This window comes from Electrophorus electricus, chromosome 4 (assembly GCF_041902795.1).
Source record: "Electrophorus electricus isolate QZ-2024a chromosome 4, ASM4190279v1, whole genome shotgun sequence".
In the NCBI taxonomy this organism is placed as follows: Eukaryota; Metazoa; Chordata; class Actinopteri; order Gymnotiformes; family Gymnotidae; genus Electrophorus; species Electrophorus electricus.
The window spans coordinates 15,014,313-15,040,000 of record NC_137500.1 but is presented as its reverse complement, the minus strand read 5'-3'; the positions used below and the strand labels follow the sequence as shown (position 1 = coordinate 15,040,000).

Below are 25,688 nucleotides of genomic sequence, written 5' to 3'. Positions count from 1 at the left end.
GATTAATAATTTTCAGACCCTGATAGCGCAGGCCTTGTACGTTTTATCTAGACCTGAAATCAATGACTACATTAGGCACCAGTGAGTTAAATCATACAATGCACGATAAAGTATTTCAACCATTAGCTCAATAAATAGCTAAATACACGCCAGCCTTTTTAGTAACTTATACTGATATGTTATAACATGAATGGATAACTAGAACTTACCTGCTGATAACAGTTGAGCCATGTCCATGTTCGTTCTGAGGTCTTGGCAAAGGTTTTCAGATGTATCGCTTACATTACGGCTGTGAACTAAAGGAGTGAAGTACCGAAAACACAGCTTTAAGAAAGAAAGGTCATGGGGAAAAGAGATGGTTTTTGGATAAAAGCTGTAAATTACAATCCACCCCTCCCCAACACCACTCTCAGACGTGGAATGCACTGAAAAGTGTTAAGGGCCAACCATGTGATAATGGACAAGAACCTTGTGTGATAAAACTTATAGAGTAAACACATTTGGTTAGAGATCACAGAAAAAAATAAATAAATGGAAACTCTGTGATGTTTTGTGAAAAGTTTGCTTATTGCCCTGTTTGAGTACATATGGCAGATAAGACGTGAGGAGGTGTGAGAGTGAGAGAGAGAGAGAGAGAGAGAGAGAGAGAGAGAGAGAGAGAGAGAGAATGACCTCTGACCGCAGAGTGTGTGTCAGAGGACACTGAGCAGACAGAGAAAGTGGAGAAAGACTAATGTAGTTTGAGACTGAAAACTTTAATTGTCTTTAATCATATTAATATTTGTCAATTAAAGAAACCTCTTATACACAGGTCTGGTTGATTGGGTAGAAAAAAAAGGGGGCAAAATTTGAACTTTCTGGCCTACTGTATTTCTGACCCTGGGAGGAGTTTGGTTTTTGGGCGACGGATACCTTATATCAATTTTTGTCAGAACGTGTATTTTCTGTATGGTAGGGGGAAGGACTTGGGAGGAGGTGTGACCTCCTTAGAGAATCAGCCAATGGGAGGGGGGTGAATGAGTGGGTGAGTGTGAGAGAGAGAGAGAGAGAGAGAGAGAGAGAGAGAGAGAGAGAGAGACCTGAGACCCATAAGCATGTTTGACTATCAGTACATGACCGGCAGCAGAGCAGATATTAAAGACTGGGTTGTACATGGTACGTATTCATTTAAGACTCTTTTATTTAACTTTTATTTAACTTTTATTTAACTTGATTATTTCTCAATTAATTTTTTTTTTAAGTCAATAAAATTATTTTCACACACTCTCATGGTCACACCCTGGACCTTATCTCAGAAGGTCTCAACTTTTCATATTGTTAAATATTTGGCTCTTTCTGACAACTGATGCATGTTCTATGATATGTGGTCCTCGACAGATATGAAACCAGACATGCTTATTTCAAAAAGAGATTCATAAGTGATCACATATGCATTCTTTTCATGGACAAAATGTCTACTTTACCATCCAACCTATCTGGGTCAGTTGATACTCAACTGAATAAATTTTAAAAATTATCAGTACCATGGATGTGATTGCACCAGTTAAAGTTAAATCCATTTCATGCAATCAAAAAGCACAATGGAGAAATATTTTGCAGTTCAACTACAAAGGAAAGAATGTAGAAAGTCAGAATGCAGATGGTATAAAACCAGAATTCAAATTCACAATAAAATCTACCAAAATAGGGTGTGAGTTTATATCCTAATATGCAAAGTGAGACAATCACTCTTATCCAACATCAACAATAAAATCAAGAACAACTGAATTGTGCATCCTACCATGGATAGGCTACCTAATCCCCCCGCCCATTAATGGATTTTGAAATAATATCAGCTAAATGATTGAACAAGTTTGCATCTTTTTCAACATTAAAATCTATAATATTAGTCAGAGCATTAGTTATTCTATGCCTGTCAGTGGAACTGCCTCCTCAGTGTCATGTCATTAAAATAATATGGTTAAAATGTCTCTATTAATTATGAAACTTTAATTGAAACAGTGAGGCTCAAATCACCCACCTGCAGTCTTGACAATTTCTTACAAACAATTTGTTTTACAAATATTTTTAACTCTTAATAGACATAGGTAGTAAATGTCATGTCAGGTTCTCATGTCAGGTACTTTTCCAAGTGCATTTAAAAGATGCAGTTGTTAAACCATTCCTGAAAAAGAAAAAATAACTTTGAAATGTGTTACATTATTACAGACCCATTTAAAATCTACCTTTCATTAGAAAAAATCACAGAAAGTGATCTTCAAACAAGTGACTATTTTTCTATGTTTAAACAGCTAGTTTGACCACTTTTAGTAACATGGCTCATATGCAGGTTCTTAATGACATCCATTTAACTACAGATTCTGGAAAACATCTGGTCTTCTACTACTTCTACCTCTACTACTTCTACCTTTAACATCATAGATTCTACCCTTATATAAGCTTGAGAGTGGAGTTAGTCTCTCAGTAACAGTCCTTATTTGGCTTGGGGCATATTTTCCTGGCAGGAACTACTTTGTTGGAACAGACAAATATGTATCTGAGTGGAAGCCTATGACTTCTGGTGTCCCCCAGGGTTCTGTTCTTGGGGGACAGAATTGATATTTTTTTCAATTTATATTAGCTTCTCCTTGGCCAAATCCTACAAGACTATGCAATATTTTACCAGAGCTATGCAGACAAATTTATTTGGCTCTAACACCAAACGGCTACCATCCAATTGACTCACTATGTAATTTCCTTGAATATATTACAAACTGATCAAAACTTGCTGTAGCCAAATAAGAATAACACTAAAATTATTTTATTTGGAAATAAATGCTGTCTGTCTTGACTCTTGAGCTCTCAAATCAAAAAAGCTTTTCTACCTTTTTTTGCAAAAGCCTTCCTGAGGTGATAAATTTAGGCATGTAGTCAGTTTTAATTTTCTATGTCTGGATATAGCACTTTGAATTGTCACTGTGTATGAAAAGTGCTATACAAATAAATTTGCTTGTCTTGCCGTGCCTTGCTCTGATTTCCAATTATATTGCTGTTCAATTTAAACAAAGCTGACTTGCACCAGCTCTTTTCCATGTTATTGCCCATGAGGCATGGCATACAATTAACATCAAATGGATCTAAAATCATGGTGAAAATAAACAATGAGCATGATGTCTCTTTCATTGTTTACCATGTGGGTGCTAACCTTACTGTTGATGATGCGAGGTGTTGTACATGCATTCAAGCTTCCAATTTGGGCCACTTAAAAAAGGCAAACATCAAAGTTATTTAAATACAACAGATATTATGAAGAAAGTGCACCTATCTGATCATTGTAAGAATTTGAAAAATAATGTAAATTTGATGAAGCACCCATAAAACATGTAAATATATTATGAACATAATGGATTCTCCTTTCCTAGCACACTCTCACTTAATTTCACTGTTAAATAAATTCAGTGCTGAATTTTTGTGGAGGTTTAAAGTTCTTTATGATACGACTAATGCAGAGCCATATAAAGTCTATAGCTTAATCAATATCTTTAGGCTTAAACAAAGAGCCTCATAAATAAACTGTCACTGGGATCTTCATAAATCACGCCATCACCCATTCAGCATTTAGAGGAAAGAGAAATACAGTTAGTAAACTGAAGGTAAAGACACCACCTACACACACATGGGATTACTGTGAGAAGGAACAGGACAACATTCAGTAAAAGTCCAGAAAATTAAAAGAGTAATAAGAGTTATTAACAACCTCAAAAACTATTGCTGGCAAAAACTAATAAATGTTTTAAAAATTATTGTGAAAAATGTATGTTCTTTAATATTCTTGTACAAACTGCATCTCATGGTCGGGAACTAAGGCCCATTTCCAAGAGGAAGTTTCAGGAGTGCTTAAAGGCTCACCTGTCCAATTGCCTCCTAAATCTGAATGCAGAAATGATTGCATATTGTTTAGTGAATATTCTTAAGAACCTGGAAGACCACTGGTGTATCAGATGAAAAAAAGATTCGATTTCTCCTCAGCTGAAAAAAAAAAAAATCTTGAAAATCAAGTTGACACAAAGTCACATTTTAAAGTCAAAGTCAAATTTATTTATATATTGTTTTATATTAACATTTATTACATTTATATATATATATATATATATATATATATATATATATATTTACACATGTCAGAGTCCAAACCCCCAGTGAGCAAGCCAAGGGCGACAGTGGCAAGGAAAAACTCCATAGAGCATGAGGAAGTAACCATGAGAGGAGCCAAGACTCAAAGCAGGGACCAGTCCTCCTCTGGCCAACAACGGACACTACAATAGCAACAATATAAACAATAGGGAGCAGAATAAGTAGTGAGAGAGAGAGAGAGAGAGAGAGAGAGAGAGAGAGAGAGAGAGAGAGAGAGAGAGAGAGAGAGAGAGAGAGAGAAGAAAAAATTAAAATAAAGAAATAAGCAATCAATGTAATCAATATTCCGGTTTTCTAGAAGTCCTAGTCTGGTCTCAACAGTGTGTGGGTGTCCAAAACCCATCCCACATGAACGCCCATCAAGGGCAACAGAGAAGTATGGGATGGGGTGGAGGTGTGGTGGGCCACAGCATGGGGGCATCAGGGAATGGAGAGAGGAGCCATGGCAGCTGAGATGGGTTGAGGCTGAGTAACAACATGACATCAATGGTAGGTGTACGTCAGCGGAAAAAGAGAATAGACTATTAGGCATGTCCAGGTAGGAGAGTATAAATTAGGGAACTATAATGTGCAAAGATGGACTCCAGCAGATCTAGCTATGGCAGCACAGCTAAAAGGATAGTGCCAGAAAGAAACGCAGGCATGAGGGCACCCTGGAACATAGCACTTGAGTGACAAAAGAGAGGTGAAATGACAGAATCATAATATCCCACTTTACCATAACTCTCAATGCCCATGGACCCCCAGATCTACACCTTTACCTAAGATAAGAAGTAGCTAATAAAATGCCTGACTGTATGGAGACTGTGTCTGAGTCTTGAACATTTACAGGAAGGTTATTCCATAGTGTGGGATCTTTATAGGAAAAGGCTCTGCACTTTGTGGTAGATTTTCTTATTATTGATTCTAGTAAAAAGCCTGCACCTTTTGATCTAAGCAGACATAGTGGGTCGCAAGGCACTAGAAGTTCACTAAGGTACTGTGGGACAAGACCATTCAGTGGTTTGTAGGTCATTAGAAGTATTTTACAATGAATATGAAATTTTAGTGTGAGCCAATGCAACATAGCTGAGATAGTAGTAATGTGATCAAATTGTCTAGTTCTAGTAAGAACTTTGGTTGCTGCATTTTGAACTAGCTGGAGCTTGTTTATACACTTAGTGGTACAGCCAGATAGTAAGGCATTACAGTATTCCAGTCTTGAAATGACAAATGCATAGACTAGCCTTTCTGCATCATGTGAGGAGAGTATGTTCCTAATCTTTGCAATGTTCCTGAGGTGGAGAAAGGTGGTCCTAGAAATATTATTTACATGAACTTCGAACGAGAGATTGGGACCCATAATCACTCCAAGATCTTCAACTGTTAAAGAAAGTGTGACTGGGAGATCATTGAGGTTAATTAAGAAACTAGAGCGTGAGATCCTAATTGTCTGTGGGCCTAATAGTAGCACTGCTGTTTTGTGAAGATTAAGTGAGAGAAAGCTTCTCAACATCCAGTGTATGGCATCTTTTATTCCTCAATAATACTAAGCTGATATATGTCCTCTGGTTTGGCTGAGGCACATATCTGAGTATCATCAGTGCAGCAGTGGAAACCAGGACAGTGTTTACATATAATGTCGCCTAGAGGTAGCAAATATACACTGTGTGCACAATTATTAGGCAAGGTGTATTTTTGAGGATTAATTTTATTATTGAACAACTACAATGCTCTCGGTCAATCCAAAATTTTAACATAGCTCAAACCTGAATATTTAAGAAAGTAAAAGTGTGGTTTTGGCCTTCCTAGGAGAATATCTGTGTGTGCATAATTATTGGGCAACTATTAGTGTGCAGAATTTTGCAGCAACTAATTGAAAAACGCAAATTTTCCCATCTCACTTGTTTATTTTCATCTGCAAAAGTGAGAATAATAAACAACTCAAAATTTACAAATAAACTTTTCTGGCATTTAAAAAAGTGACTACCCTTCTTTGCGATAACAGTTATAAGCCTGCCATTCATCGAGTCTGTCAGTTTCTTAATCTGTTGACAATTAACATTTTGTGTAGGAGCAACCACAGCCTCCCAGACACTGTTCAGAGAGCTATACTATTTCTATCACCGTAAATCTCCCATTTAACAAGGGCTCACAAGTTTTCAATAGGGTTTATGTCAGGTAAGGAAGGGAGCCAAGTCATTATTCTTTCATTTTTAAGGCCTTTACTGGCTAGCTATGCAGTGGAGTACTTCGATGCATGTGATGGCCTTCTTGAAAGATGCAGACTTTTTCCTGTACCACTAAAAACTGGCAGTAGGTTTGGGAGTTTATTTTGAATTTATCTTCAGCCCGAAAAAGGTCCAACTAGGTCATCTTTAATAATACTAGCCCATAGCACTACCCAACTGTAATGTTGAGTGGTAAGGAGGCGGACGCATATCCAGAGAAAAGTGAGATTTATTATCGGCAAATCCAGAGTCATAGTCGTTTGAACAGTCCAGGGTCAGTGAGCCAATACGAAGAGTCCAGGAATGCCTGATTAACTAAATGATACAAAAGCACACGATGACAAACAGGGGACACAGGCCATAATAAAGAGGCTAGGATAAACAAAGGCTAGGAAACACGAACAACCAGGAATTATAAACAGACTAAGAACCACACAAACAAATATTAGACTTAAGACACAGGTGCAAACCATGAGGGGCAGAGAAAATGAAACTAAAGTACGGAATCACAAGGAAGTAAAGCAAAACAAAGACACAAGACAGGGAAACCATAGAGACAGGGATGCTAGGGGGGAGGCCAATCATGACACCCGCCTCCACCTTGCTGGCGTCTGAGTCGAAGTGGAGTTATGTGCCCGTACTGATCCAGCCACAGGCCCATCCATCTGGTCCATCAGGAGTCACTTGCGTTTTATCAGTCCATAAACCTTTGAAAGATCTGTCTTCAGATATTTCTTGGCCCAGTCTTGATGTTTCACCTTATGTGTCTTGTTCAGTGGTGGTCGGGTTTCAGCCTTCCTTATCTTGGCTGTCTCTGAGTACTGAACACTTTGTATTTCTGGGCACTCCAGGTAGGTTGCAGTTCTGGAATATGACAGCACTGGAGGATAATGGGTTTCTGGTTGATTCACATTTGATTCTACTCAAATCTTTGGCAATTAATTTGCATCTTTTTTCTCAACACGTTTCTTGCGACCCTGTTGATTATTTGCAACAAAACCTTTCAGGGATCTGTGATCATGTCCCAATATTTTACCAATTTTATAAGTGCTGCATTCCTCTGAAAGACTTTTTACCATTTTTGACTTTTCAGAGTCAGTTAAATCTCTTTCTTGGCCCATTTTGCCTGAGGAAAAGAAGCTAATAATTATGCACACTTTGATAGAGGGTATTGATCCCCTTAGACCACACCCTCTCTCATTACACAAATACACATATGCATAAAAATGATGATATGGTCAAAATACTCTCTTGCCTAATTATTGTGCACACAGTGTAAAGAAAAATAGGCCTAAACCCTGAATGAAAGACTTAATGTATCTGGTTCTGATTCAGGTATGATCTTAACTGCTGAGCTACATCTTTTTCTAGGATCTTGGAAATAAATGTAAGGCTTGAGATCAGCCTGTAGTTTGACAGCTGACATGGGTTGAGATTAGATTTTTTGATAAGTTGTCTGATTACTGCTAATTTTAATGATTTAGGTATGTAGCCAATGTTCAAGGGGGAGTTTATTAAATTTAGTACAGGTTCAATTCCTTCAGGTAGGATTTCCTTAAGAAAGAGTGTGAGCAGCGAATCTAATAAGCAATGGAGAATTTTGAATGTGAGATCAGAGATGTACATTCAGGCTCTTGGACAGATGTAAAGGATTTTACAGTCTTTTTTGGCTTGGTTTACATTTACATTTACATTGGTTGGTTGTTCTAATCTCTAAGTAGCTGCCCAATGTCACGTTAATACACTAAATGTTATCTCTAAAAGAATCTTTAAAGAATTTGCCCCTTTGACAAAGGCATAAACAAACATCATTTTAAAGAGCAGATTCTTGAACATACATTGACTGACATAACAATACAGTTCCTAATTTTAAACACATCACAACACTACTGAATGTGTCTCAAACATCTGTAATGTGGGCAAATGTATGTTATTCTGCAAAAATAGATGATAGTGCCACCACTTGGTGGCAGTATTCACCAGTGAACTAGACTAAAGCTCTATTATGCTGTTCCTGGTAGGAAAAGAAATACTACCATCCACGTAGATCATAGAATAACAAGAATGGCAAAGAAGCAGCCAATTACCAGCTCCAGGGAAATTAAAGAAGATCTTCAGTTACCTGTGAGAACTGCAACAATCTGAAGACAAACTATTTGCAAGAAACCCTCATAAAGTACCATTACTGAAAAAAAAGATGTGTTGAAAAGGTTACAGTTTGCCAAAGGACACATTGACTGGCCTAAAGAGAAGTGGTGCAACATTCTATGGACAGATGAGAGCAAGATTCTTCTTATTGGGTCTAAAGGCCACAGACAGTTTGTGAGACGACCCATAAACACTGGATTCAAGCCACAGTACACTGTGAAGACTGTAAAACATGGAGGTGCAAGTATAATGGTTTGGGGATATTTCTCATACTTTGGAGTCTGACCCATTTATTGTATACCAAGCACCATGGACCAAAATACTGGCCGAGGTCATGTTGCCTTATGCTGAAGAAGAAATGCCCTTGAAATGGGTGTTTCAGCAGGACAACGACCCCAAACACAAAAAGCATGTGGGCAACATCCTGGTTCCAGACCAACAAGATCGATGTTATGAAGTGGCCAACCCAATCCCCAGACCTAAATCCGATTGAGAATTTGTGGAGTGACATCAAAAATGGTGTTTTGATCCAAAACCCAAGAATGCAGAAGAACTGTGGAATGTAGTCTAGTCATCTTGGGCTGGAATATCTGTTCGCAGGTGTCAGATGTTATTTGACTCCATGGCACACATATGCAAAGCAGTTATCAGAAATAAAGGTTATACACCTAAATATTAGTTCAGTAATCAACAGAAAAGCTAAATCTGTAAACAACTTTCATCTTATACTGTAAATATTTTTTGAACAGCCCATTATTCTTTTTTCTTCATTTTCAGTTTAAAAATTGATATTTCATTCATGTTTTCATTTGGAATTGAATGTGCAGTGCTCCCAGTGCCTTTGTGTATGTGTATTTGTGTCACTCCACAAATTCTCAAAATGCTATTTTGAGGATTGAGCTTTTTCTCAGTTGTTTTAAACACACTGCTATTATTTTGCACATAACTGTACATGTACACACACACAAACCTCTCACCACTTGCCTCTAAGCAAGGTGGGTGGGAGAAAAGACATTCAGCAGCTGTGTTTTTCCACAGCACCTCAAGCATGATTGTGCATGCATGCATACACACACTTACACAAACACAGACACACACACACACGAGGGCACTCACACACAAATGTTCATACATACAGAGTGCATACAACACTGACTTTTTGCCATCTTTAAATTTTGTTTGCCATCCATCACAAAAGAGGGGCTAACATCATTTGGCAGGCTATATAAAACCAACATCTTCACACTTAAACAAAAGCTGTGGATGGGGTTGTGATGTCAGCATGAGGTGTGAGCATGGGGGTGGGGGAACAAATGGAGACCTATAATCAGCTCTCTGCAGGGGTCAAGTACCACCAACTGACCCTTTCTCACCCTGCAACCCCCCAACCTGTCAGGCATTGTAAAAAGAGACTATTCTATGATGCCTCCCCTTGCTTCTCAGGTGGTGGGTGTTCTTGTCTCTCCACCCCTAACACCCAGATAATCTATCCAATCTTGACTGCTTGTTCCCGCCATTCTTTCTTTCTTTCCCTTTCCTTCTTAATAATGAGATAATTAGAATAAAAAGGAGGTAAAGACAGACAGAGAGAGACAGTGAGACTCTTACATGGTGAAAAGATTATTAATGTGCACTTCCATTGTTACTGTAATCATCCTTACTGGTCCAGAATAATTGTAAAGGAAACATACAAAATCTGTCATGTCAAAGACCTTTGATATCCTTCCTGCTCTAGCTATGGAAGATTTATGGCACATTTCATTTCCAAGTATCTTTCCAGATTCCTTTCCTTGATCACTACCAGATGCATACCAATACATGAATCCTGGAACAATTCCTTACCGGTTAAGGTCATATATCACCATGTCATATGGTGTGGATCTGTGAGGCAGAAACCTGGCTCTGGCTGGAACATGTAATTTTGCAGTGAACAAAGATGAGCGTCTCACTCCCATAACTCTAACTGTCCTCTGAGACACCGCAAAATGTATTTTAGTTCTCAGAGATACAGCAAAATTTAGCTGAAACTCCTTGTTGGAGTTACCACCAGGTAAACACTGGGAGCCAAATTGATGGATGAGCCATCACTTAAGATGTCAGGGTTTCTGAAGGTGCTCTGTATTAAGATATCTATTTCCAGTGCAGCCTAGCACCCCATCATGCTAAGCAAACAGGGTACAATGCTCATCTAGTATTGGTGACCTCTGCCTATATGTTATAATGATCTTTGATGGATCTTTAATGTGTATGTTTAATTACTTTGAATAGCTTAGTATTTTTCATATCAAGTAACTTATCAAGTAACCATGATTAATGGATAGAAATCTTCTAGCAATCCTAAACTAAACAGATGATGACAGAGAAGAGCGGTGTGTGTTTACACTTCTAAATAACCCCCACCTCTTAACCCCATGACCACTGGGCCACACAGGGCTTGATTCCCTCAAAGTGTTTTAACAGCTGGCCTTCTATTATCAATGAGTTTGACCACAGTTTGACTACATTATAGATACCTCATTATTAGATAACACACACTTTTCAGGAAGGTAGATGGTGTCTTTATGTGTTTGCTTGATTGGTGAGTGGTGAGAAGTAAATTATGTCCTCTAGCAGCATTTTATTTTCTTTTTTACTAATAAATTATTTATTTATTTTATAACACATATCCAGAATTTTCTAATAAATTATTGTGGAACTGTTCCAGTGAAGACATGCCAAGACAAGTTATTCCAGAAAAGACATGCTAAGACATTCTTTTTGTGATCTAAATACTCCAATGGAGACTTTAATAAAGTGTTGTATATCATTCTTTATATCAGTGATAATATTAATTTCAGCTGATATGTCTTATATAAAAAGCCATCAATGTATTGGATTTTGTGCTCACAGAAGAGTCCAACCACACAGAAGTCAAAAGAAACCTAACTGTGCTCGCTTCAAATCTTCTGTAAACCATTTTAATGTAACTAATGTAAGGACAAAACCATATGGTGTAACATGGGTGGGGAAATTATAATGCTCTCATCTGTAACATAGTGCTGTCTGATGGGGAGCAGCAGTCACTCACATCTCCTCAGCTCACCGACACACGGACACATTTACACTTATACCACATGATTAATCTCCACAACTCTACTGTAAAGCTTTGCCAGTTGGTCCCATTTATTTAGAAAGAGGTGATGCATCATCACTTTGTGTTCACTGGGGTCCTCAGGGGGCTTTTAATAACAGTGGACTGGGCTCACTCAGGGGCGTTACCATTGCTGGCAGAAGTTCTGTCACTTTCTTTCATCCCCTCTTTTCTTTTTTTCTCTTTCTTTTTATCCTGCCTAACTGTCTGAGAAGATTGATGGCTTTGAGGATCATCTGGTGGGCTTATGTTTTTTTTTTAATTCCATACAGCCTTTCACACTTGTCAGCTGAGAGGTCTAATAATGCAAATGCAATATACCAGGCTACAATAATTTCTTAGCTTTATCATATTTACAGTTTTGCAACCTTCTGCTACCTCTTAAACAATTTCCAAGAAAAAAAAACTGGGATGTATGGTTCTATCAATGTACAGTACTCAATTGCCCCCAGACTACAGTATGGGCTCATACTCATAAACAGTGTTGGCTTACTAATTTGCTGGAGTTTTCACCAAAAAAAGGTCCATCTACAATTGTTACTTTCATTAGATTTTTGTTGTAACTCTAAATCTCATTTGGCGCCTGAAACTCAAAATCCTGACAAAATCATGAGGCATCTAACCACTTCAAAAATTTTGCTATCTGCCAAAAACTAACTAAAAGATCACTAAACTATTTTAGCAGCAAACTAACTTGTCTAGCTGCACTGAATTTAGCATCGATGAATTGAAGTTACAAATGTTGGAATTGTGTTGCAATTAAACAATTTACACTTCCAAAATACATCTGTACCACAGATTAAAAAGTCACAGAACACTGTACTGTAGTTAAATGAAGGAGAAGATAGAAAAGCAGTTGTCATAAATGATAAGTACAATGCAAGTGAGAATTGTTAAAGTGTGTCTTCTTATATTTGAGAAATGTATTTGCCACAGAGAGCATGAGTTAAAGAGTCTAATTTGGCTCTGATTGACCTCCCAAAGCCCTTCTTTGTACAATGTGGCTGGATCAGTTTGGGGCTGAAGATGCTCTCCTGTTTCATTGGGTAACCTTGGAGAGGATGGCAGGAAGTGTCCATGATTAGCAACAGTTGCCACAATACTCTCCTGAATTACCATATCTAGATTCCAGGTTTGTTCCACTTACCTGTCCAGCCTTCCTGATTAGTTTGTTCAGTCTCCTGCCTTAATTCCACAGCCTCAGCACACTGCTGTATAAAAGACTTCACTGGTCACAAACGATTGGTGCATTGAAAGACTGGAACTTTAAAAAATGCAGAGTGTGCTCTGTCTCGTGGAACCAACAAGTGGGTCAGTAGAAGTGGTGCTGTATTCCATTATGGGCTAATAGGATTGAGGTCTAGTTGCTAAACATTTTGGCTGATTGCCCCAGGAGACTCTATTCAATGATGCAGTGTGTTATTTCATTAATTATACAAGGCATGTATCATATCCACCAGGTATGTGTGTGAACACTGGTCTCTTTATAACCCAAGTAAGGCAAGCACAGAGTATATTTTGTTTTGGGTCTCCAGCCTGTTATGGGCAATGGCCACACAGACCACTTCTACACACTCAGCCACCCATCATCAACAACCGCTTATGAGCGTATAACCCTAAAAAATGGGACACAGTTCAGATATTGTGGAAGGTGCCTGATGCACTAGCCATGTTAATGAAGGCAATGTGTTGTCACAGTCTCTTAAGTGCATTGGACACTTCATAAGTGTTCTATTGAATCAGAACTTTAAAATAAATATATGTTGCAGCCACACTTTTGTGTGTGTTTCTGTTTTTCTTTTACTGGGTGAAGTGCATTATATAATTCAGGTAACATTTGTGCTGCTAAAGCCAAATATGAGACCTAGTCTATGCCAGTAAAACAGGAACATGCAGTTATTTAGCATAAACCCAAGTTCATAAAATTAAACATGATATTATCATGACATCTTTCATCACATTCAGAATGCAGTGGATTTCATTACTCAGCCCAGACCTTCTCTCTCTCTCTTCACTCTGCATGGCCAAAAACCTGCAGAGTTAAATGTCTGTGAGGCAGACACAACACCCTTCTGCATCCGTCTCCCTGCAGCACAGAAACGGCCCTTCTACCACACATTTGGTTGAATATTTAAGTGTAAACACTGTCTGCTTGCCATCACCTGCAAAGAATGCCCCTCCTTTCTCACCATCCCCCATCCCTCAGTACCACCCATCAGCTTATGTTTTTACTGGCTGAAAAGGTTTCTTGGAGTGAAGCATGCTGGGAAAACCTTCTTTTTTTTTCTTTTTTTTTACTAACTCGGCTATTCTGAGTATAATGACTGGCATCTGGCCACCCCTAAACCTGGCACTGAGTAATGGAGTCCATGGACAGAGCCTGGGACATGCTCCAAAATACCTGGCAGGGGCTTTTGGGGGGCTCCGTTTTTAAAATATTCAGGGATGTGATCTGCTCTGGACAACATATATTAGTGTGTGAGTGAATTATTGTTTTTGAAAGGAAATTAACTTAGAGTCAAAATTCTGGGAGGTCTTTACAGGTTAATATTATGCACTAATACAGTGCACACAAATTTGCAGTACCAAAAATGTAATGTTCCAATCCGTATTGCTATCAGTAATCAATTTAATCTATAACTAATAGTTTTTTCATTATAAAACAAATTAACATAGTAATTCCTGTAATTTCAGTGTCATTTTCCATTTATCTGCAGAGGAAATGTTGAACACATGAGCACAGTGGAAGAGTAGTGAGCACAGTATGTTTCACACTGTGTGTGGGGTCTGTGTGCTTGAGACTGTGTGTGGGGTCTTGGATGCTGCAGTTTCTTAGTTAATACTTTCAAGTTGCACTGCTTTGTGTCATTTTATAAAGCCTGGATTTACTAGAACATTTTTTAATCTCCTCGAGCATGTCAGGGGAAGCTGATGATGGTCTTCCAGCCAGCACAGAACTGATTGTAGACCAGCAATCAATTATTAGGAAGAAAAAATAACTTACACCTTTGGGCTCACTCAGGCCACACAGGCCTAGTGTACCAGCATGCTCATGCAGGTATGCACGTATCCATTCTACTCCTCCCACCTCCACCCATAACCCCCTCCAGGTCTACAGCAAACCTCAAGTCAAACTAAGTCCTCAAGGGATTTAATTAATCACTAAGTTAGGGGAAACCATTTTAAACTCCTCCCTCATACATTACAGCTCTGTACCTTAGATGATTGCTTCAGTGTGTGAGTCCCCTCCAGTGGAATAAAGCTGGTTTGGGTTATTCATGCGTTATCCTGTGGCAGAAATTCTCTATTCAAAATGTTCTTAGACAAGTAATTTACTGATGTTCTGATTTCGTTATTATGTGTGCCACATACCTTTTGACATAAATCTTTTCCAATTGTCCATGAACAATGTCTATCATATACACACATCACAATTAAATCCCAGTAATTCTGTAAATCATAAATTCTCGTGAAAATTCTGCTTGTAAATTCTCACTTATTTGCAGCAGAAAACATTTTGCAATTTCATTCATTTTGCAATCATCTTGAAATCTTATTTTAAATTCTCTAAATAAACTAAAATAAATACATTAATTCACAAACACCTGACTACATATTTCATCCACCCCCTAACACCACCATCTTCTAGTATTTTGTGCAAATATATTTTTAAAAGAAAGAATGAATTTTGACCCAACTAGGCTTAATACAAACAGTTCCGATTTCAAGTACTAACCTAGTTTATATGTTTGAACTATAGCTTATATCAGCTGTATGTGCAGATATAAATAACATCTCAATGTCTGCAGACTGACTGCTGAAAGCAGAAACAAACTAAATAACGTTTTACTCATCCGTTTACAAAAGAATTTCACTCCAAACTGCAAATATGATAAAGTCAATAAGTGCTTGAATATATGTGTAGTACTCTGTGCAACTTTACCTGAGAACAAAAAATATCCCCAAACTCTGATGGCTGTAGGAAGTGTTACTACTCTAAACCCTGGGTTCTCAACACACAATTAGGGTTAGTCTTGGACTGAAAATAATTTTCAGTAAATAATCATACGCAGTCGTTTTGCAGTCTACATTTTAAAATATAGCCAGTGAGCAAACCCAGTTTATTCATTGCTGCTTGTTTGTGCTACATGGCGAGTATCAGAAAATATCTTCAATCACAGACGAAAATGGCAGTTTATCATCATTAGCTTTTGGTCAATATATTTTTTAGACTTAGAACAGGTTCCCGGTTGGTATTACACTGTACGATCTGTTACTCTAGAATAATCGCCCGCAGTCGCAGAATATGCGTTGTCTTTTTTAGCTTCTACTGCTATCTTACTCCATAGCCCAAACCTACATTTCCCAGAAATCCCCACAGCGCTACCTTTGCTGGAGTATAGTTGATCTCAACCAATAGGAGTGCTTTCCGTGGGAGTCTGGTATGTTGGTCAATGTTCTTCAACTACATCGAAGTGGAAAAGTTGGGAGCGAAAGTTTCACGAGGATGGGGGGAACGGAGGTGCAGGACTAATAACGCCGCATTTGTTTATTTGGAAACGAAAAGCATATCCGTAGCCTACGTAAACCTTCAAATTCAAACGACGCCTTTTATGGTGTTGGTTTGGAATTTGGACCTTTACTGGATAGGTCGTACGAAACAGAATAAGAACTGATTCTGAGGGCTTGGAAGTGATTTTACTGTGTCAAAATGTCCGCTGCAACGCAGTCTCTCAGCGCTGCGAAGTATGCAGTCATTTTGCTTTTCTTCAGTTGGGCTGAACTCATACTTGGAAATACTGAAAATACAGATCCGTGTCCTACATCTTGCACATGTATCGGTACTTCACTGGACTGTAGCCGACTGACAAAAGGGTCAATTCCAAAGACCTTTCCTTCATGGGTAACTCAATTGTAAGTTACATTTTGCATACTTCTGTGTGTTATGTGTTTATTTGGTTTTATTAAGCATGCATTACAATTTAAGTTCCTCAATTATAACCAGATAAAATAGTCGAAAACTTGTGTTAGCTATAAATTTGCATTTAAAAGCCATTCTGTGTTCGTTTTAGATAATTAACCTGAAACACTACGTATAACAATGTCGTAATCGCATGTGTTTGTGAGATTGTGAACACACGCTCGTTCGACTCCCTGCAAAATAAATGGATCGCCTTATAAGGGCCCATCTCTTATACTTTACGAAATAAAGACATATCGTTTTTGTTGCTTTATAGCGAACACTGTTTTGTACATATAGCAGCGATTAAACAATTTTTTTGTCCAAACCATCCACAATTGGTGTAACTAACAGAAAAGGTCGAGATAGTCAGCCAAAAGTTTTTATTTCATGTCCCATGGGCTGTCCAGTTCGTGTGTGATATTTTCTTTGCTATTTCAACGCGTTTGGTGTTTATATAAAAACAAATCAAACAGGGCATACACAGTGGCATTCTAAACAAATCTAACGAGGTTTTAATGTTCTTATAGTAGTTCTGATTACTGATATGGTTACTGCGCAAACAATGCGCTTCTACGTGTGAACGCTTATATTTACAGTGTTTAGGAAAGTGGCCCATTCTGTCAGTTAATTATTTTTCTTTCTTTTTTCTTTCTGTCTACCATATGTAGGGCCCTGTTATCTCTTGAAAAGGACATGTAATAGAATGATCAATATTAACATTTGGAGGAGAACATATTTAGCGATTGTGTCATCTACACTCTTTTTTTTCAACAGTGCTCACCATCACTGAACTTTTCTATAGTAAATAATCCATATTTTTAAAAAATGTTAACACTCTCTATTTATTTTAAAATGTAGCGTAATTTGTCACTAAAATGCTCACAAATATGTTTTCAGTAAGCATGAATGATAACTAGCATCACTGTTTTGTACATGCTACACATGCAACTTTTGTTCTTTATATTAGTTTATCAGAAAGCCAAACATTCATTAAACAGACATTTACACTTTCTTACACTCTTTTTGAACACCTCTGCTTAAGTGAATAACTCCTTACTTGACATGCCTATAGATGTGGAAATAAAAACAAAAATTAGGTTTAAGTCCAAAATGCTGGATCTGCCCTGTCAGATTTTTTTTGTGCATAACTGTTTGGCATCACGGCAAAAAAGTCTGGAAAGTTTATTATGCCAGAAGCAGGCCCCTCCTTTCACTCCACCACTGAAAATCAGCCACAGCTGAGGGGGAAAAATTCCTTGTGCTGCACCATGCTAATTTATGAGCGACTCTCCGACACATCTTAAAGCCTTCACTGGGCCAGGCCTTTGTTTTTCCCGGGACTCATTATTTCTGCTGAATTAGCAGCTAAGCACAACTGGCGCTGGGAGCCATTAAGGAGGTCTGATTGTGTAACTCTCACAGAGGGAGGTGAGGGAATGAGGTGGGGCAGGGAGAAAGGGAAGGAGAAAACGAGACCTCAACCCCATTCTGCCTACCAGCATGACAAATACAGGGGAAAGATAAACTGTGCTTAGTTCTAATCTGCTAGCATGTGTACTGTAAGAAATGTAATTATTGGTTTATCACATTTAGAATTTTTAAATGGCTACATTTAATGACTGTTAAATTAATGAAAATTCATAGATAGACAGATGTGTAAACTGTTTACTTTTACAAACATATATGTATCAAACATTAGGATAAAAGGATAAAAACTAAAATTCCAAAGTTGCTTGGAAAGATGTTAATTGGAAAGATGTAATAAATATGTAATACACTGAAGAAATATATTTTAGCTAATCCAAATTTCCATTTTTAAGCATGAAAGTTTATTTAAATATGGTTAAATGTGATTTAAATTTGGAAAAGATTTTCTTCTATTGGCTGCTGTGAAGAGTATGAGCTATCAAGAGCTTTTCATGATGAGACTGTATTATGTCTACACTGCACGCCTATGATTTACTAACCTAAACAACTTGGACTACTACAGCGAATACTATGATTGGTACGTTCATATTTCACATGTGTTGGTAGAGACCTTTTCCCACTCTGTCAGTGCTATAATGAGCTGCTGTAATGTATGATTGTGATGTAACACTAGGGCAAACTGTGCCATGGCCATGAGTATTGCTACTTGTGAAGGTGAAGAAAAAATAGATCAACGCTTGGTTTCTCAGTGACCCTCCCCTCTGATTATACTGCAGGCCCAAGTGTCCTATAAACTAACACATGAGCACAGGCATGCCTATCTTATCATAACAAAGGCTGGATATGTTGGCTTCTTTCATTCCTTTGGCACCGCCAGCTGTGTACTCACAGTGACTAAGAGTCCAGTCAGAAGCATACACATGTGGCAGAGTTTTTATCTGATCCACTTACGATATGAATTTCCAGAGGAAGCATGAGTGTGATAAACACACCACTTTATCTGACTCTCTCTATGCAACTCCTCTCCCCATGGGAGTTCCTAGTGTACAGGCATGCACAATGTTGTGATCCTATAAAAGTTCCTGATTTATCGTGTTACAGTAGCTTTTTATAACTCAGGTTTATAGATTCACCTGTAGACTTATGATTGTTTTCTGTTTGTTGGAAAACAATGTGTACCGTTATATTTCAATTGAAGGCCTGCGTGGTTTATACACTGTGTGTTGTTTCTTAAATGGGGGAAAATGGGGTCATGATTCAAGAATAGTTGATGTCTGTAAATCCTTCTTGTTTACCACATATGAAATTCCAGTAAAACTCTTGTTGAGGGCCAAAAAGAAACTGGCTTGGAAAGAAGGGGGAGAGAAAAAGGAAAGTGGGGCTTATAGAAACTTAAGTCAGCCCCCGTTCCCCTGCATTGTGAACAGATTAAGGGCTAGTTACTCTGTTCACCCCCCTCCACCCGGTCAGTGCTCATGATGATGGAGTCCAGATGGGGAGGGAAGGGCCCAGCTGAGGGGTCTGGCACCACAGTGTAGATGGAGCGCAGTGTCAGAATCTCCAGTGCAGATTTTGCTCAGCACAGATTCTTTCTCGTTTCGCTCCACCAGCCCTACTCCTCCTTAGGGCCTGTTTTCCACTGCTTGCTGCAAAAAAAAAAAAAAAGGGTTGGGGGGAGAGTGGCACTTCGATTTCAGTCTCTCCCTTCCACTGTGTCCCATATCAGTTGGTGGCCTGCTTAAGATTTATCACCATGGGAATCGACACTTTAGAAAACGTTTTCATCTTAACAAACTAACGCAGCCAGGATAACTGTTATACTGCAACCCTTTTAACAGCTTGACCTCTTGGTTTAGCTACAGTATTAGAAAAATAATAACTTCAGGAATAAGGTAAAAGTGGTGGTAGGCCATTGCTCTGAGAAATTGAATCTAGTTCAAGCGATTGAGTGTTCTCTCCCCTGTTGATGCCTCAGAGTGGGTATTGTAAGTCACTTCTGGGACCAGCTGATTAAATGCAAATGACCAGCTGTGAAGCATTCAGCAGTGGTAACAGCAGCAGAGTGGACCCCATGCTGCTGTGTAGAAGGCCTGGGCCTTGGGACCCTGGAAGAGCAGTCAGAATCTGGAGCATTGTCCTGCTAAACTACAGTTACAATACAAAGCCAAACACCTTCCCCAGGTTTGAAAAAAGGGCGGGAAGGCAGAGACATGGGGCAGTTATCTTTCCCAGGAATGGAGAAAATGGCTATTTCCTGACTGAACTGTGCAGTTATGCAAAGAAGAATATGTCAGCCGTGTTTGGTACAATGAGCGTATGACTAGCTCCAGCTGTAAGTCAGTTTTGAGCAAGCTACACCAAACCCCGTTTTGATAGCCTGCTGGATGTAAGTGTACAGAACCAAGGCTGCAGAAGGCAAGCAGCTCTAGGAGAAGAGCCCAAATTCTATTCATTAACATGATGATAAACTCAACATACACTGATGGACTATTCTGTGATCCTAGACCATGTTCCAGGCAGGTTGGTATGAATGAGTGAATTTATATTTTTATTACACATTTCAAGTAACCCAAGGTCACTTTACTTTAATGTTTTTGGTTTTTCTTTTGAGATGTCTAGCATTTAGGAATACAAAATTTACATCTCAGGTGCCTATAGTACTGTGACAGAATGACACCTGAATTTTCAACACTCCATGTTATTGGAGTAAAAAAAACACTGAATCCTCCAGTTCAGAACATCTAGGAGCTTGATTTGCGCTATAGCTTTTTCTTCAGTGAGAATGACACATACAATATCAGAGTTTATATGGTCAAATGAAAAAAGAAGGGAAAACATGTTTGGATAACAAAGGTAATCTCGTGTATGGTAAACTTATTTATGGTATAAATAAATGTTTCAGGGATGGTGGTGGAAAGTTGCTTTCAAACCTAGCAAAAATTTCCCAGTCATCTTTTAAACATAAAATGTTAATCCCAAGTCTGCAAAAAAAAAGTAACATGGAAAATTTGTTTGATCCACTGAAAACTCTAGGAATGAGAATGTAAGTGCATAAATTGCATGCATCTCTTTGGAATATCTTTTTAGGGTGAAGAAATAAAAACACAAATAGTGTTGGACTAGATGCTTGATTTGTCTTGGTGACCGGTCAGTTCTATACATTGTTGTTCAGACCAGCTTTTATCAAGTGCAATGGAAACTCTTCCTCATGTATCTGACTCTAAAGCTGATCTGTGTAGCTTGCGCTTAAAGGCACCATGTTATGATTTTGTCCACATTTGACAAATGCCTCTTCTTCACAGGGACCTGAGCCATAACAAATTACGAACACTTCCTGAAGCATTGTTTACTGGTCTGCCGCATCTGAGTGAAATGTAAGTATGCTTTCTCCTCTGTATTGAAAACGAACAAGCCTGTCTCTCACCATGTTTCCAGCTTCTCTCCAGTGTACCACATCTGTCAAATTACTGCTTTATGTTCATGTTGCAGAAAGCTGAATAATAATGAATTGGAGATGATACCAGATTTTGGCCTTCTTTCCAAGACTATCATCACTCTTGTTCTGTGAGTATGCAGCCTCTCTCCTCCAGAGGCTGTGTTCTTTCATGGCCTTGTTTGTGTGTTCGTCACTTTTGTCACCTGGCTATGATTGGGTCGGCTGAGCGCTGTAGTCCTTGCACGGATAATTGTCGGGTTAGGCCTTTTTCATCCACCATTGCTGACAACTTTGGTTACAACTTTGGTCAACTTGTTAGTAATAAGTTTGTCTCTTTTCTCAGTATTGTGTGTCCTGCTGCTGAGTCTCTAGTCACAGATTGGCCAAGGTCAGAGATTGACCATAGTCTAGTCATGGATTGACATTATATTGTTCTGCATAGTCATTAATACTTTGGGCTATTTTGTCTTGACATAATTTTTTTTAGACTTTGGAATTTTTAACATTATACTTTATTGTTAACCTGGTGAAGTAAATACATTTTAAAAACTGATAAATGAACTAAAATATAAGAAAACAGCAACCTTTTCTGCTTTTTCTGCCTTTTATTTAAAAAAGAATATGGTGAAATCTATTGACATTTTTGTTAAGAGTTTATGGAACCTTTTGGAGACAGCTTAACATACTTGGATAATGTACTAGGATAGGAAATCCTAACTCCATAGTAAAAAATGCTAAGGAGAATTTGCTAAGAATTTTTAAAATTAACATCTAAAATTGATTCCTAATAATAATAACCCAAGGCATCGCAAAAAACAGTTGATGGAATGGAAAAGGTGCATTTGATAAATTAATATCCAGTAATTATATTTTTTTCAATTAGGGGTGTGTGTGGTTAAGCTTCATTAATGCGTATCAGATAATTTAAGATGGTATAAATTGAAGTTTAATCCTTTGACACATAATTTATGATGAGGCAAAGGGCTAGACACCATATACAGTTATAAAGTGCAGCCAAAGGCTAGACACCATATCCATCCCATGACTCAGAGTTAACATGTTGTGACATGAGACAGAACTACTGCCGAAGGCTGCTCAGGTGTGGACCCACGTTGGTCTGTTCTCTCTCTCACACTCTCTTTCTCTTACTCACTCACACTCTCACTCAGTCACACACTCTCCCTCTCACACACTTACACATAGGCATAACTGCTGCATACCAAGTTGAAAGCATAAATGAAAGCATCGTTGGCTTAACAGTAGAAAGTTGTCAGGCTTCTCTTGATTCCCACTAGATCGGTTCTGTAAACGTTTCTGAATCATTCTGAAATATAACTGAAAGTTTAAACTAATGGGGGTTTTTTTGTTTAGTATGAGAAGAGTGAAAATGGCCTTCCACTCTACAATAGCAGTGTTTCAAAGAAGAATGAAGTGATTCATCTGTGAATGAGCATAAGATAACTGTCTTCACCTCTTATTGTGACAGACTTATCTCTTACTTCACTTGCTTTACCATACCACACACAGTGTTTTTAAAATCCAGAATTTATAAGGCCCAGTAGAAAATCTATCTGTGATTTTCGTGTGTGGGGGAGTGTGTGTGTGTGTGTGTGTGTGTGTGTGTGTGTGTGTGTGTGTGTGTGTGTGTGTGGTATTTCCTATTGGCGGGAGAACAGAGCTTGGCAACGCCATCTGATGACTCCTTCTCTTGCTGTGGCGCCTGTAATAAGAAGCATGGTTGCCTGAGCCAGCAGAAGAGAGTGTGCATCTCGTCACTGTATGTCAGAAAGCAGCACATTAAATCTGAATGGAGGCCCATATTAATGCTATTATAATCTTAGTAGTTTACAGCTCTCCTATTCCTTGTTGTTTTCCATATTTTAAAATGTTAATAATTAAACACATTTTGTGTGTTTGCATTAAAGCTTCATTTTAGACTTTCTGTAAGGAGGGAATATGTACCAACTTTTAATTTTTGGAATTGCACTATTGCACTGTTGTTATGCAGAAATAGTGCTTAGCTGTTTAGCGACATGCATACAAAGCCTACTTAAGGTTCAGTTAATAGGATAGTGTATTTTAATGTCAACTAGTTGTGCCATGCTCAAAAATGCCAATACAAGATAACTCTTAGATTTTTGCCAAGATTATGAGGACAATTAAAAAAGTTTTTTAAGATGTTAAAATGTTTGCAACTGAGGAAGAGTCCAACAGTTGCCAGTTTAAAAAAAGTAAAATGTTTAAAAATATGCTTTACCATACCATTTTAGCAGTCATTCTTTAACAAGCTACAATAATTTATTCACATTACTAAATAATGTGAATGGTTTCAATTAACTTCAAAAACAGGCATAATTTGAATGGTTTGGGGAAAACACACACAGACACACACATTCTCACACTCTCTCTCTCACACACACCACCAAATTCCATGGAAATTGTTCAATTAATTAAAATGATGATGAGTGAATTGCTCCCAGCTGTAGAGCTATTGGCATTTGTTTTTTCTCTGAGCTCTGGGGTCAGGGGAGACGATGGGAGCTGCCGCTGTGTCTGCCTTACTGTTTAAATAAGAACTAAGTGGCATTCGATACTCCAGCATTTCTCTTCTCTCTCTCACCCCTCCCCAGCCTGCTGTGACCCATGGGGGAGGGGGGCAGTGGTGGATGTGTACGCCTTAATAAAAATGGACGGGGGGTTTTTGGAAGACTCATCCGTAGCCATCTCATTAATTTAGTTGCCGAAGCGATTCTGACTTAATTGGGAAAGTATGACAAAATTTAATTGATTCAGTGATGGTTTTCTGTGTCCACAACAGGCGGGTGTGGCTCTGTGTGTATCTCATCTGATTTCAAGCCAAGGTTTTTTGCGCAAGAAAATGTTTTCTTTTTAATAGCTGAATTAGTACCAAAAATGAGATGTGATTTTTTAAAACCACATTCTCCTCAGTGAAAATATATTTTATGTAGGCTTTATTATGTGTGCATTTAACATCACACACATCATAAATGTCATATTTCTACATAGAATAGTTTCCCAGCTCAACAGTGATCTTAGCTATGGCCTACATTTACCATAAATACTGTTCTGAGTCATAAATACTACTCAAGTAAGTTGTTAATTTTTGTGTGTGTAAAAATGGAGGTAGCCACAACTGACACTGACAGGCCACGGCCTGAAACAATTAAAGTAATGATGCATAACGAGCTTATTTGTTAGAAATTGACTGAACAAATTTGAAGTGTGCGCATTAGGAAGGCACAATACGGCACTTGTTTTCCTGCACCCTGGACCACAAGGAGGGGGAGATGAACAGATAAGCTGGTTTGGAACTCTTCTGCACACACACACACACACACACACACCTATACACACAGTGAGGTTTGAAAAGCTCTCATTAGATCTCTGTGCAGATGTTGGAGAGAAAGTAAGGGGTTAAAAAAACCAAAGCCACTCTTAAGAGCTTTGCCCCTTTCTTCAGTGTGGAGGGAGTTTGATGTAGTACAGAATGTCAGAAGTGTGTTGAGCAATCGGCCTCCTCCATTTCGGCAGTGTAGTGCAGTTTTTAAAAACACAAAAGAGGTAAGTGATATCAGGCACAGAATATCGGCCCAGGGCCTTGTTGGAAAAGAAACTTTGATGTTCCAGTTTGATTTGCCCCTGGTCAGTCCACATTTCGAGCAGTGAGGACAGGTAATCAAGAGTGGTAAAGGCTCAAACTGGTGAGAAAAACAGCGCTCTGTGCAGACATTTTGATCTTGTATCTTGGATGTATCTCACCAACTCCATTGTCCCTTCTGGAAAGGCATTTCATGGTGTTTTGTTTTGGTTAGATAAGTATTTCACCAAAATGGCTGAGGCACAAACTGCACCACCGATGATGCCAAGGCCTGCAGTCAAAAGGGCTTTTACAAGGCCCAGAATGCCCCCCTCCTCCATCTCTTTTTTTTTGTGTGATTCTGTCTTTGAGAGAAAAACTGGAAATTCAGGACAGCCCATAGCTTGGCGGCAGCCAGGAGGAAAGGTGAAAACAGAGATCCAGGTGGTGTGTGTCCCTTTTGTGTGCTCACACACAGGACGCCATGCATGCAAAGCCCTGTGCAAATCTGCACACAAAGGGCCAGCTTGTAGCATTTCTGTGGGTGGTGTGGCTCTGCTGACAGCTGGGCTATGTTCTGTTTGTTTTTTCTTTTCTCTGAG

The 25,688-nt window shown here is 38.5% G+C and overlaps 1 protein-coding gene across 2 annotated transcripts in view; it reads left to right on the top strand.

The window, feature by feature from the left end:
* The window catches only part of lrig3 (leucine-rich repeats and immunoglobulin-like domains 3), a 45,411-nt gene that overhangs the window by 8,123 nt on the left and 11,600 nt on the right, over nt 1-25,688 (top strand). Inside the window, exons 1-3 of one of the 2 annotated variants that reach the window (XM_027023008.3) lie at nt 16,125-16,575; nt 21,355-21,426; nt 21,542-21,616. In XM_027023008.3, the coding sequence (XP_026878809.2) occupies nt 16,373-16,575; nt 21,355-21,426; nt 21,542-21,616 (350 nt within the window). In that variant the 5' untranslated portion in view covers nt 16,125-16,372. Of the gene's footprint in view, nt 1-16,124; nt 16,576-21,354; nt 21,427-21,541; nt 21,617-25,688 lie in introns of those variants that run through there. The other variant, XM_081712595.1, reaches the window with a different exon arrangement.